Consider the following 14,106-nt stretch of genomic DNA (forward strand, 5'->3'; position numbering starts at 1 on the left):
ATTTCTTCCCATATTTTGTCAGGTGGATGACAATATTCCACTTAGGGTAATGCTGCTTCTCATGGATGAAGTATTCGACTTAAAAGAGAGAAATCAGTGGTTGCGAAGGAATATCAAAAACCTACTTCAACAGCTTATTAGAGCCACATATGGTGATACTATTAATAGGTACCACTTTTTTTTCTTAAACTACTTAGAGCTGATCTTACTTAGCTTTTGAAGTTTTACTTCTGGAAGTAGATTGCTCAACGTTTTGTAGGTGAATTTCCTTCTCTGGGTCTTTGAAGATCATTAAAGCAGACTATTGCTCTCAGAGATAATCTTCATACAAATTAAGTTGCTTACTTCATTAAAGTAATGTTTCTTTATTTTATTCACCTTCTAAAATCTTGACCTTACTTATTTGAATTTCTTTACTTTCAGAAAAATAGTTGACCATGTTGACTGGATGACCTCACCTGAGCAAGTAGCCGACTTAGTGAAACGTTTCAGGTATGTCTTAAGACACAGTCACTTCTTTCAGATAGTACAGAGTTGAGCATTGTTATCACTAACTTTCATTGCATTCCTTCTCTTCCTGGCCTTAAAGTTGGTTTTAGTCATCACTGATGAGCAAAAAGACTTGCAAGAATTATAAACATTTGTCCCATGGACCTATTCATCTTTGTTTTTTTAAAACCAGAATAGAAAAAAGTGTAAATGAAAAATCTTTAAGATGTTAGGCTATATTTTATCATAGTAATGTGGCTTTAAAATAATTGAAATATTAATGTAGACATGGCATGGTCATATAATCAGGTTACCTAGTTTCCAGGATTAATTTTTCTCAGTTGTATTTGCTAACCTTGATTTGATTGATTGATTGATTGATTGGCTGGCTGGCTGGCTGCATGGGGTCTTCATTGCTGCATGCTGGCTTTCTCTAGTTGCCGCGAGCGGGGACTACTCTTCATTGTGGTGCGTAGGCTTCTCATTGCAGTGGCTTCTCTTGTTACGGAGCGTGGGCTCTAGGTGGGCAGGCTTCAGTAGTTGCAGCACGTGGGCTCAGTAGTTGCGGCACACGGGCTTAGTTGCTCCATGGCATTTGGGATCTTCCCAGACCAGGGATCGAATCCATATCCCCTGCATTGGCAGGCGGATTCTTAACCACTGCACCACCAGGGAAGTCCCTGCTAACCTTGTTTTTAAATGAAGAATTTTAGAAATATGTATGTCCATGGTCGAAATTTTTATTAACTATTTGAACCTCTGAAAAGGTTCAGATTAATAGTAGTGATACTCCAATTCATATGTTCATTCTACAAAAATATTCTGAACCCCTTCTCTGTGTCTAGCCCTCTTACCAGGAACTGAGAGGTAAGGTTCAGTCCCTTCAAGGAAAGCATACCATGGCAGACAAACAACTTTTCTAAAAGCGAGAGATAAGCAAGGCATAAACATTCATGGCATCACGTACTTTGAAGTAACAGAAAGAAGGGAACTACGAACACTGTTTACTTGGCACTGTCTAACTACTTCATGTACACTTTCTGATTTTATCCTATTTTATGAGATAGGGATTTTTGTCTCCATTTTGTTACAAGGAAATTGAGGGTTTGAGAAGTTAAGCAGCTTGCCCAAAGCCTCATGTGCTGGATAGTGGGGAAACAGGTCTCTCTAATCTGAAGCTAAATTTCTTCTCACAATACCATACTGTTTCTAAAAGCTGTACCACCTGCCCTGGCACCTTCATTCTGTTTCAGGGTGGGTAAATATTGTTTTTCTGGAGCACTGATTCTCAACCTTGCCTGCACACTGGAGTCACTTGGAGAGCTTTAAAAAGTACTCATGCTTAGGTCCCATCTGCAAACAGTCTGATTTAATTAATCTGGTGGAGGCCCTGGTCCTTAAGCTCTTTTAAAGCTCCCAGGTGCAGTCAGAGTTAAGAAGGACTACTCTGGGCAGTCTCTTTCTCTCAGACCAAATTCCCAGATGGAAGCTTAGTTACTGTGCTCAATTCCTACCTTTGGCCTGAGAACTAGGGAACAGGAATCAAGCACACTGTGAAAGTAAAGGAGAATGGATTAAATGTGTGAAAGAAACATTGTAATCAATACAGCTCTAAGGTGTGGGTGCAGAATTTGTTTTATATTGGCTTAGTTTTAAGTTGTTCCAGGGCATACTTCTGTTATTTTTTCTTGTATATATCCTTTTACACCTAAAATTGAACCCTATATGTAGTTACTGTTTGTTGAATATCACACCTATATAAAATTGCAGAAGTGTTTCCTTTTTCTGTTTACATTTGTGTTTTCTCTAGAAAATTGGAATAATTTTACCAACTTGTATCATTAGAAAATGAAAATGTTTACAAAATTTATTTAATCTTCTTAAATAGAGATGCCTTTTGGCCAAATGGCATTTTAGCAGAGACTGTTCCATGCAGAGATAAAGCTATTCGAATGAGAACAAGAGTTGCAGGAAAAACTAAATTACTTTCAATTATGCCAGGTAAGTGAACATTTTTAGTATAAATCTTATTAATTTGTACTTCTTCTGAATTTAAGGCATTGAGCATGCTAAGTATAGCTGCCTTTTGACTATAATAACTATCATTTGATGGCTTATCATATACTAGGCACTGTGCTAGGCATTTCTCACATATCTTTAACTAACCCTCATAACAACATTATGAAGCCAAGGTACTGTTAACATCACAGCTTTATATGTGAGGAAACAGAAGCTCAAAGGGGTTAAGTGAGTCACCCAAGGTTTATAGCTAGTAAGTGAGTGTTGGGACTCTGACTCAGCTCTGAGTTCCCCGAAAGCCATTGCTTTCAACCATTTGAAGAAAAAGTGTTGCTTTTAACCACTTCACTTTGCTGCCTTGAAACATTTTGAGAATGAAGTTGATGATAAATTCTGTGACAGATGAAAGGGCTGATAAAAGTATATGAAGTATGAGGTTTTCAGGAAGAATATTTGTTCTACTTAAGAGAACAAACACATTTTTTCAAAGAATCCCTTTGAAACAGCTGATTGGCCCATTCTTAATCTTTACTAAAACATGATCCTAAAGAAAGTGTACATAGTGGCATTCTGTTGGTCTAATTTGAGTTACTTTAGAACACTGCTGTCTCACTAACTGAGATTCACTTTGTCCGTTTTGTCTTCTCTCAAGAGCAGTTTTGTGTAGTTGGGTGGTTGTTTGATCTCTTCTTTGGTTATAAATATCTTTGAAAATACCTAGATATCTCTTCTCCACATTTTAATTGTGGATGTAGAGAATAGAAAAATATTTAAGTTCTCAATATCTATTTCTTTTCATATAATTTTGTTTTTAATTTAAACTATATTTTCATCATAGATTTTAATCAACTTTGTCTTCTGACAAGTTGGAAATTTGCCACATAGCTATTTATTCTGCCCTATAGACTATACTGTTGCATTTGGAGATAAAAAACAAGTGACAGAAATAACATTTTAGAAAAATAAAAAGAAACAATAATGTAGGATATTAATATACTGTTAGAATAAACCAGATGGTGCTATAGACTGACTCAGTTATGTGGCTGGAAGAAATCTTAATGCATTTATACAGTAAATATTTATTGAGAGCCTTTCATGAGCCAGACACTATTCTTTACACTTATCGTTGCCTTCTTGGAGTTTACATTCTACTAGGGAGACACAGAAAACAGATGAAAGAAATAGATAAACCACAGTATGTTGGATAGTGGTAAGTGCTGAGGAGACAGATAGTGCAGGAAAAGGGAGGTATCAGTTGAGTTGCAGTTGCAGATAGGGTAGCCATTGGGGGCCTCCCTGAGATGAAGACACTTATGTGAAGATGTGAAGGAAGTGAGGATAGATGTAAAAGTATATATTTTTATATATACATAATCTCTCACCTCTTTTTTAGTAAATTTAAAAACTATTTGCTTTAAATTATATTGTACCCTAGTTAGAAATATACATTTTGGAAGTTGCATGTTTCTTTCGAGAGCAATAAAGTACTGCTTTTGAGGCCCCTGCTATAGGGTCCTGACTATGAATAATTAAGAATAATAGCAGATTGGTTCAAGATGGCGGAGTAGAAGGACATGCTCTCACTCCCTCTTGTGAGAGCATCAGAGTCACAACTAACTGCTGAACAGTCATCAACAGGAAGACACTGGAACTCACCAAAAGAGATACCCCACATCCAAAGACAAAGGAGAAGCCACAATGAGATGGTAGGAGGGGCGCAATCACAATAAAATCAAATCCCATAACTGCTGGGTGGGTGACTCACATACTGGAGGACACTTATACCACAGAATTCCACGCATTGGAGTGAAGGTTCTGAGCCCCATGTCAGGCTTCCCAACCTGGGAGTCTGGCAACAGGAGGAGGAATTCCTAGAGAATCAGACTTTGAAGACTGGCGGGATTTGATTACAGGACCTCGACAGGACTGGGGGAAACAGAGACTCCACACACAAGGTAGTGTGCACATCGGGACCCAGGGGAAGGAGCAGTGACCCCGTAGGAGACTGAACCAGACCTACCTGCTAGTGTTGGAGGGTCTCCTGCAGAGGTGGGGGGTGGCTGTGGCTCACCGTGAGGACAAGGACACTGGAAGCAGAAGTTTTGGGAAGTAATCCTTGGCCTCAGCCCTTCCAGAGTCCACCATTAGCCCCACCAAAGAGCCCAGGTAGGCTCCAGTGTAGGGTCGCCTTAGGCCAAACAATCAACAGGGAGGGAACCCAGCCCCACCCATCAGCAGACAAGCAGATTAAAGTTTTACTGAGCTCTTTCCACCAGAGGAAAAACCAGCTCTTTTGCTCTGGTGGGCAAGTCCCTCCCAACAGGAACTTGTACAAGCCTCTTAGATAGCCTCATCCACCAGAGGGCAGACAGTAGAAGCAAGAAGAACTACAGTCCTGCAGCCTGTGGAACAAAAACCACATTCACAGAAAGACAGACAAGATGCAAAGGCAGAGGACTGTGTACCAGATGAAGGAACAAGATAAAACCCCAGAAAAACAACTAAATGAAGTGGAGATAGGCAACCTTCCTAAACAAGAATTCACAATAATGGTAGTGAAGATGATCCAGGACCTCGGAAAAAGAATGGAGGCCAAGATCGAGAAGATGCAAGAAATGTTTAAAAAAGACCTAGAAGAATTAAAGAACAAACATACAGGGATGAACAATACAATAACTGAAATGAAAAATACACTGGAAGGAATCAATAGCAGAATAACTGAGGCAGAAGAACGGATAAGTGACCTGGAAGACAGAATGGTAGAATTCACTGCCACAGAACAGAGTAAAGGGAAAAGAATGAAAAGAAATGAAGACAGCCTAAGAGACCTCTGGGACAACATTAAATGCAACAACATTCACATTACAGGGGTCCCAGAAGGAGAAGAGAGAGAGAAAGGACCCAAGAAAATATTTGAAGAGATTATAGTCGAAAACTTCCCTAACATGGGAAAGGAAATAGCCACCGAAGTCCAGGAAGCTCAGAGATCAAAAATTAAAGACAAAAATTACTGAAAGCAGCAAGGGAAAAACGACAAATGACATACAAGGGAACTCCCATAAGGTTAACAGTTGATTTCTCAGCAGAAACTGTACAAGCCAGAAGGGAGTGGCATGACATATTTAAAGTGATGAAACAGAAGAACACACAACCAAGATTACTCTACCCGGCAAAGAACTCATTCAGATTTGATGGAGAAATCAAAATCTTTACAAACAAGCAAAAGCTAAGAGAATTTAGCACCACCAAACCAGCTCTACAACAAATGCTAAAGGAACTTCTCTAAATGGGAAACACAAGTGAAGAAAAGAACCTATAAAAACAGACCCAAAACAATTAAGAAAATGGTAATAGGAACATACATATTGATAACTACCTTAAATGTGTATGGATTTAACGCTCCAACCAAAAGACACAGGCTCACTGAATGGATACAAAAATAAGACCCATATATGTGCTGTCTACAAGAGACCCACTTCAGACATAGGGACACATCTAGACTGAAAGTGAGGGGATAGAAAAAGATATTCCATGCAAGGAAATCAAAAGAAAGCTGGAGTAGCAATACTCATATCAGATAAAATAGACTGTAAAGAATGTTACAGGAGACAAGGAAGGACACTACATAATGATCGAGGGATCAATCCAAGAAGAAGATATAACAATTATAAATATATATGCACCCAACATAGGAGCACCTCAATACATAAGGGAACGGCCAACAGCTATAAAAGAGGAAATTGACAGTAACACAATAATAGTGCAGGACTTTAACACCTCACTTACACCAATGGAGAGATCATCCAAACAGAAAATTAATAAGGAAGCACAAGCTTTAAACTACACAATAGACCAGATAGATTTAATTGGTATTTATAGGACGTTTCATCCAAAAACAGCATATTACACTTTCTTCTCAAGTGTGCATGGAACATTCTCCAGGATCACATCTTGGGTCACAAATCAAGCCTCAGTAAATTTAAGAAAATTGAAATCATATCAAGCATCTTTTCTGATCACAACGCTATGAGATTAGATATCAATTAAGGGGAAAAAAACGTAAAAAACACAAACATGGAGGCTAAACAATACGTTACTAAATAAGCAAGAGGTCACAGAGGAAATAAAAAAATACCTAGAAACAAATGACAGTGAAAACATTACGATCCAAAACCTGTGGGATGCAGCAAAAGCAGTTCTAAGAGGGAAGTCTATAGCAATACAATCCTACCTCAAGAAACAACAACCATCTCAAACAATCTAACCTCACACCTAAAAGAACTAGAGAAAGAAGAACAAACAAAACACAAAGTTAGTAGAAGGAAAGAAATCATAAAGATCAGAGCAGAAATAAATGAAATAGAAACAAAGGAAGCAGTAGCAAAGATCAGTATAACTAAAAGCTGATTCTTTGAGAAGATAAACAAAATTGATAAACCATTAGCCAGACTCATCAAGAAAAAGATGGAGAAGACTCATATCATTAAAATTAGAAATGAAAAAGGAGAAGTTACCACAGACACCACAGAAATACAAAGCATCCTAAGAGACTACTACAAGCAACTCTATGCCAATAAAATGGACAACCTGGAAGAAATGGACAAATTCTTAGAAAGGTGTAACCTTCCAAGACTGAACCAGGAAGAAATAAAAAATATGAACAGACCAATCACAAGTACTGAAATTGAAACTGTGATTAAAAATCTTCCAACAAACAAAAGTCCAGGACCAGATGGCTTCACAGGTGAATTCTATCAAACATTTAGAGAAGAGCTAACACCTATCCTCAAACTCTTCCAAAATATTGCAGAGGAAGGAACACTCCCAAACTCATTCTATGAGGCCACCATCACCCTGATACCAGAGCCAGGCAAAGATACTACAAAAAAAAAATTTACAGACCAGTATCACTGATGAGTAAAGATGCAGAAATCCTCAACAATATACTGGCAAGCAGAATCCAACAACACATTAAAAGGATGATACACCATGATCAAGTAGGATTTATCCCAGGGATGCAAGGATTCTTCAGTATGCAGTTGACATGATACTACATGATAGAGAATCCTAAAGATGCCACCAGAAGACTACTAGAGCCAACCAATGAATTTGGTAAAGTTGCAGGATACAAAATTAATGCACAGAAATCTCTTGCATTCCTATACACTAATGATGAAAAACCTGAAAGAGAAATTAAGGAAACACTCCCATTTACCATTGCAGCAAAAAGAATAAAATACCTCAGAATAAACCTAGCTAAGGAGACAAAAGACCTGTATGCAGAAAACTATAAGACACTGATGAAAGAAATTAAAGACGATACAAACAAATGGAGAGATATACCATGTCATTGGATTGGAAGAATCAATATTGTGAAAATGGCTATACTACCCAAAGCAATGTACAGATTCAGTGCAATCCCTATCAAATTACCAATGGCAGTTTTTATAGAACGAGAACAAAAAATCTTAAAATTTGTATGGGGACACAAAAGACCCCGAATAGCCAAAGCGGTCTTGAGGGAAAAAAACGGAGCTGGAGGAATCAGGCTCCTGGACTTCAATCTATACTACAAAGCTACAGTAATCAAGGAAATATGGTACTGGCACAAAGACAGAAATATAGATCAATGGAACAGGATAGAAATCCCAGAGATAAACCCATTCACCTATGGTCAACTAATCTATGACAAAGGAGGCAAGGATATGCAATGGAGAAATGACAGTCTCTTCCATAAGTGGTGCTGAGAGAACTGGACAGCTGCACGTAAAAAATGAAATTAGAACACTCCCTAACACCATACACAAAAATAAACTCAAAATGGACTAGAGACCTAAATGCAAGACCAGACACTATAAAACTCTTAGAGGAAAACATGGGAAGAACACTCTTTGACATAAATCACAGCAGGATCTTTTTTGATCCACCTCCTAGAGTAATGGAAATAAAAACAAAAATAAACAAATGGGACCTAATGAAACTTCAAAGGTTTTGCACAGCAAAGGGAAACATAAACAGGACAAAAAGGCAACCCTCAGAATGGGAGAAAATATTTGCAAAGAAATCAGTGGACAAAGGATTAATCTCCAAAATATATGAACAGCTCATGCAGCTCAATATTAAAATAGCAAACCACACAATCCAAAAATGGGCAGAAGAGCTAAATAGACATTTCTCCAAAGAAGACATACAGATGGCCAAGAAGCACATGAAAAGCTGCTCAACATCACTAATCATTAGAGAAATGCAAATCAAAAGTACAATGAGGTATCACCTCACACCAGTCAGAATGGGCATCATCAGAAAATCTACCAACAACAAATGCTGGAGAGGGTGCAGAGAAAAGGGAACCCTCTTACACTGTTGGTGGGAATGTAAGTTGATACAGCCACTATGGAGAACAGTATGGAGGTTCCTTAAAAAACTAAAAATAGAATTACCATATGAGCCAGCAATCCCACTACTGGGCATATACCCAGAGAAAACCATAATTCAAAAAGACACATGCACCCCAGTGTTCATTGCAGCCCTATTTACAATAGCCAGGTCATGGAACCAACCTAAATGCCGTTGACAGACTAATGGATAAAGAAGATGTGGTACATATATACAATGGAATATTACTCAGCCATAAAAAGAAACGAAATTGGGTCATTTGTAGAGACATGAATGGATCTAGAGACTCTCATACAGAGTGAAGTAAGTCAGAAAGAGAAAAGCAAATATCGTATATTAACACATATGTGTGGAACCTAGAAAAATGGTACAGATGAACTGGTTTGCAGGGCAGAAATAGAGACACAGATGCAGAGAACACCAAGGGGGGAAAGGAGCGGGGGGTGGGGGTGGTGGTGGTGTGGTGAATTGGGCTATTGGGATTGACATGTACACACTGATGTGTATAAAATGTATAACTAATAAGAACCTGCTGTATAAAAAAATAAAATTCAAGAATAAAAGAGAAAAAAAAAGAATAATACATGGTGCTCCCATATTTACGTGTCTCTAGTAACTTCATGTTGCCTATGCGTAAACTCCGAACTTGCTTACCCTGACAGTCACAGCACTGTCAGTTTTCCATTTTTTTCACCACTTTCTCTTACAGGAATCCTAAAATTCAACCAAACTTTACTACCCCATTTCTTGAGCCTGTCTTGTTTTTGTTTCCACTTAGTGCTCATTTGCTCATTCCTGTTCTTAAATCTTTCATCTGTTTGCACCTATGAAAATGCTGCCCAGGTAGCAAAATCTACTTCAGTTGTCACTTCCTTGAAGGGAACCTTTCCTTATTATCTCATGTTGCATTCCCTCTTTGTAAGTGTCTTTATGCTTTTAGTATTTTAATGGCACTGTTTCTGTGTTGCAAGTTTTTTGAAATCATAGATGAGCTTTCACACATTTTCTTATAGTATTTCTGACTGCATTAAATGTAGTAAAAGTATGTGTATAGTGTTTTAGAGTTTACAGATCACTTTTCACATTATCTCATCAAGGCTTTATAAATTCTTACAGTTATAATAATATTGGTTATTATAAATTCCCATTTTACAGATGAGGATGCAAACTCAGGGTGGGTAAGTTATCATATAGGTATTAAGGGACAAGATTACAACTCTAATTTGGGGTTTCCTGCTTTCTCCTGTGCTGTATTTGTCTCACAGTATCTATTGTGTAAGTGCATGCATGCTTGCAAACGTATATAAGTTTTAAGTCAGTTATTAAACTTATATTAAGGTCATTAACTGAATACTTGCTACTTATCAGTTACTCTGCTTTGTGCTTTACATACTTAGCATAGTTTAGGCCTTGGATTTCCTTTGAATAATGAATTGTGTTTATTTCCCCTCTCCCCCGCTTCATTTAGATGAACTGAAGCACATTATTGGGGCTGAGACAACACGGAAAGGTATTCTTCGTGTATTTGAAATGTTTCAGCACAACCAGTTAAATAGGAGGATGGTTTATGTCTTTTTGGAAGGCTTTTTGGAAAGCTTATTTCCACAGTATAAATTCCGTGAACTTTTCAACAGACTGCATTCACGGTCAAAGCAGATGCAGAAATATAAACAGAAACTTCATACTACTCAAGCGCCTTCTTTACAGAAAAGGTGACACTCCAATCTATGAAGCTGGTGTTCGTTTTGTCCAGGACTGACGGTATGGACGGATCTTCTGGGGCTTAACTCATATACTGTTGTGTCTGCACCAGTCTTTTAGTGTCTCAAAATAGATTATTAATACATCCATAAGACTGTGGTTCTTCTCATCCTTGTCTATAATCCAGCCACTACCAAGAGAGATTTCTGTGTCTTAAATGATTTGGTGCATATTTTTGCAACACTGAGAGGATACTGCCCCCATCTCAAGCAAGAATGACGTTGGTCTCTTCTGTTTCAAACTAATCAGCATTCTCCAGCAATGACAAAGTGCCAGAGTGTAGATATGAGAGCTAAGGAAAGCACAAAACAAGAGTTCACAGATAAATTGGCTGATTTGTTTAACAGTGGGAAACTGTGCAATGTGCTGTTTGGAGGGATTTGTTTTGCATAATGATTTTATAGGTCTTTTTCAGAATTTTGATATAGTGTAGATAGCCAGGTGAGTGATCTTTGGAACATCTGTTTCAGGTCTAGGGAAAGTGACAGAATGCCCTTAAAGTATGAAGTAACATTATATCCATATTACAGTTTTGTGACATAAAGTAAAAACCTAGTATAAAATAAAACCAGTGAAAACAAAAATTTCATTGGATCTGTTATTCATTGGTAGAAAACAGATTTTAATTGATTCTTATGTGTCTTAAGGGCTCTATTTTGCTCTTAACGGTACTCAGTCATAAGCTTTATTTTGGCATTCTGTGTGTAAAAAGAAGCATATGATGGCTCTTAGTTAAGTTACAAAATTATTACAGTTTTCTTTATCTTTAAGAGATTACTGATTATGTAATAGGGGCTATAATTTGTTGAAAGAACTGCCAAATACTTCTAAAAATGTGGAAATTTAAAAAACAGTACTCTATTGAAAGTTACTATATGATGATTTTAAACTGTGTGATCTAGACATACGTTAGGTGATTGCAAAAATAGCAAATCAAAGGATTAAATGAGTTTAGTAGTCGTATGTAAACATACAAATTCTTAACTCTATTATAGTGTACATATATGAAAATAAATAAAACAGAACTATAATATTTTTTAAAATAGGCTTTATTTATATTTTGCATAATGTAAAATTCTACTAAATAAAGCAAGTTGGCAAAACCCCTCGGTGTATACATTTAAGTCCCTAAAATAATTTTATACCAACAACAACGAAATACCTTTTCCAGTTTTGGAGCCTCTGCATTTCCTATAGTTTTCTCATTCTCCATTTGTCAATCTTGGAAGTCTTCGTATGTTTTGTATGCAGGATTTCTGCATAGTTTTAAATACTTCCACTGACTAAGGGTTTGGGTGTGTCAGCGTTTTTTGTTTTAAAAATATTTAACACTAAAACCTTAAAATAGTGAAGCTATTTATCAGACCACTGAGCCAAGATGCTGGTATTAAAAGAACATCCGGGTGCTTAAGATAAAGGGACAGAGTATTGGTATCCCAGTTGTTTGGGAGCTTTAAGATTGGAACAAGATGTTATTGTCTTGTCACTGAGATCCTACTTACAAAGTGAAGCCGAATAGAATAAAGCCTTCCTTTAAAGCTTTATAATAATAATCATATTTATTAATAATGCTGTTGTGCATACTTATAGTATGCATATTTTCAGCCTGTGTTGCATGTCTTCAGAATTACATAAATGAAATCCCTTTCATTTAAACTTCCAAATGAGAAAAGATCCTTATTGACTCTGGTGGAAGATACAATATTTCTTCTTCTCAATGTGTCTTCCTGCCCTGGTCTCTCCTCATGCCCGAGGCTTTGGAAGAAAAGATATGTGAAACATGTCTGTAGGAAGCATCAGCATGGCCGTAAGTGCAATGATTTTCAGATATACCCCTGCCCATTTCAAGTATATTTTTGCCATAAATAAATCTAAGAGTAAGAGCCTAGTGTGTACATGTGAAAAAGCATTTCTAGATAATGTGAGGAACGCTGGCCATCAACCAGGGAAAGAAAGGTCATGCAGGATTGTGAATTTTCATGGAGCCCTGCAAGAGAACTGCAATCATACCAAAAACTGTTTGAGTAAATGGGTTTTTAAAATAATTTTTGTTTAAAAGAGTTTATATTTCAAAAGCAGAAATGTCAAATGGTAGTCTGTGTAAATGGTTATGCATCTTCTCCTCGCACATCTATGTTTTACATCAGAGAGAGCCGTGGTCATGCTAAAACTAGAGATACTTTTTGAATGACTTGGTCGAGCTGTGTGTAAAATATTTAACCCATAAGTCAAGTACAGTGTACTATGTTTAATAAAGTTATTACATTTAATGCATTTACTGCATATATGAATATATACATGAAGAGGCTTTATGTCTTCTGATATTTGATTTTTGAATGTGTTTTTAAGTCAGTGGTGCCTTTAGGCAAGAACCTTCTAAATTAATCATTCTTTGTTTGGGTTTTCTGACTTTTCAGGTAACAGACTTTAGAAACCATCACTACTAACTTATAGTAATTCACCTAAAAAATTGATTGTATGATTTATATATAACGGTTAGATGGGCATTTCCTATGATTAGGGTTTTCTGATAGTTGCTGAAAACAATTGTGCCATTGACTAATGGATGCACTTGGTTAGCCTTAATTTTTTTTCTTTTTAAATTTAAAACCTTGAATATTTCACTTCCTTCATTTTAAGTTTGTGCTTTGGTGTTTGGAAAAAAATGAAACAGTTAAGTGCTACCAGGAAAGTGTACCAATTTTTAAAAAAATTAAGAACAATATAAAATTTCACAATCTAAAATTTTAATTTGTGCAATATTTTCATTTAATGCATGTGTATTTGAGTAATTGTAAAATAAATGAATTTTTAATGTTTTGAGATCTAGTTTAAGCTGTCTTCTTAACCCAACAACTTACATTCCGTTGTTGCTGCATCCTTTTATTTAAGGACTTGTTTTAAAAGTCTTTTTGTCACTCCTTGTAAAATTCTTTTGTTATTAGTAAATTTTGCTTATAGGAGCATGGCTCCTGTATTACAAGGGAAAAATATAAAGAGCACATTTTAGGATTATAAGTGTTAAAAGATAACTTGTGCATATCATTCATTGTACAGTAAGTGTCAACTGTGTGCCTAACTATTCTATCAATACTTCTTTAACAAAGAAGGAACAACAATCAGAATGTCAGTTATTTTTATTGAACTAAAAAGAAGATTAAAAATTTTATTTGGTTTGCGTTATGTTTTGTCCATTAGAAAATACTAATAAAGTATTAACAAACCTTTTTGTTGAATTTTATTTAGTAGTGATGTATTTTTATTACTTGAAAAAATGCTTGCTCACTTGTCTTATCTTTATTATCTGTGTGTATTTTCCTTTCATTTTAGAAATCAAGCAATTCAAGTTCCAGGTTGATAGATGAACTATTGAATGATAACTGACTTACAGCTAACTGAATTTAATTTTTCCTTTTATGGGGCAGCTAATTTACTACCACT

General features: G+C 36.4%; 1 protein-coding gene across 5 annotated transcripts in view; it reads left to right on the forward strand.

Moving 5' to 3' along the window:
- SNX13 (sorting nexin 13) overlaps positions 1-13,889 on the forward strand; it is a 138,029-nt gene extending 124,140 nt beyond the window's left edge. For all 5 annotated transcript variants that reach the window (XM_067746220.1, XM_067746217.1, XM_067746219.1 and 2 more), the window contains 4 exons: positions 23-168; positions 424-492; positions 2,378-2,490; positions 10,373-13,889. In XM_067746220.1, the coding sequence (XP_067602321.1) occupies positions 23-168; positions 424-492; positions 2,378-2,490; positions 10,373-10,620 (576 nt within the window). In that variant the 3' untranslated portion in view covers positions 10,621-13,889. The remainder of the gene's footprint in view (positions 1-22; positions 169-423; positions 493-2,377; positions 2,491-10,372) is intronic.
- The last annotated feature ends 217 nt before the right edge of the window (positions 13,890-14,106 follow it).

Source organism: Pseudorca crassidens, chromosome 8 (genome assembly GCF_039906515.1).
Source record: "Pseudorca crassidens isolate mPseCra1 chromosome 8, mPseCra1.hap1, whole genome shotgun sequence".
NCBI lineage: Eukaryota > Metazoa > Chordata > Mammalia > Artiodactyla > Delphinidae > Pseudorca > Pseudorca crassidens.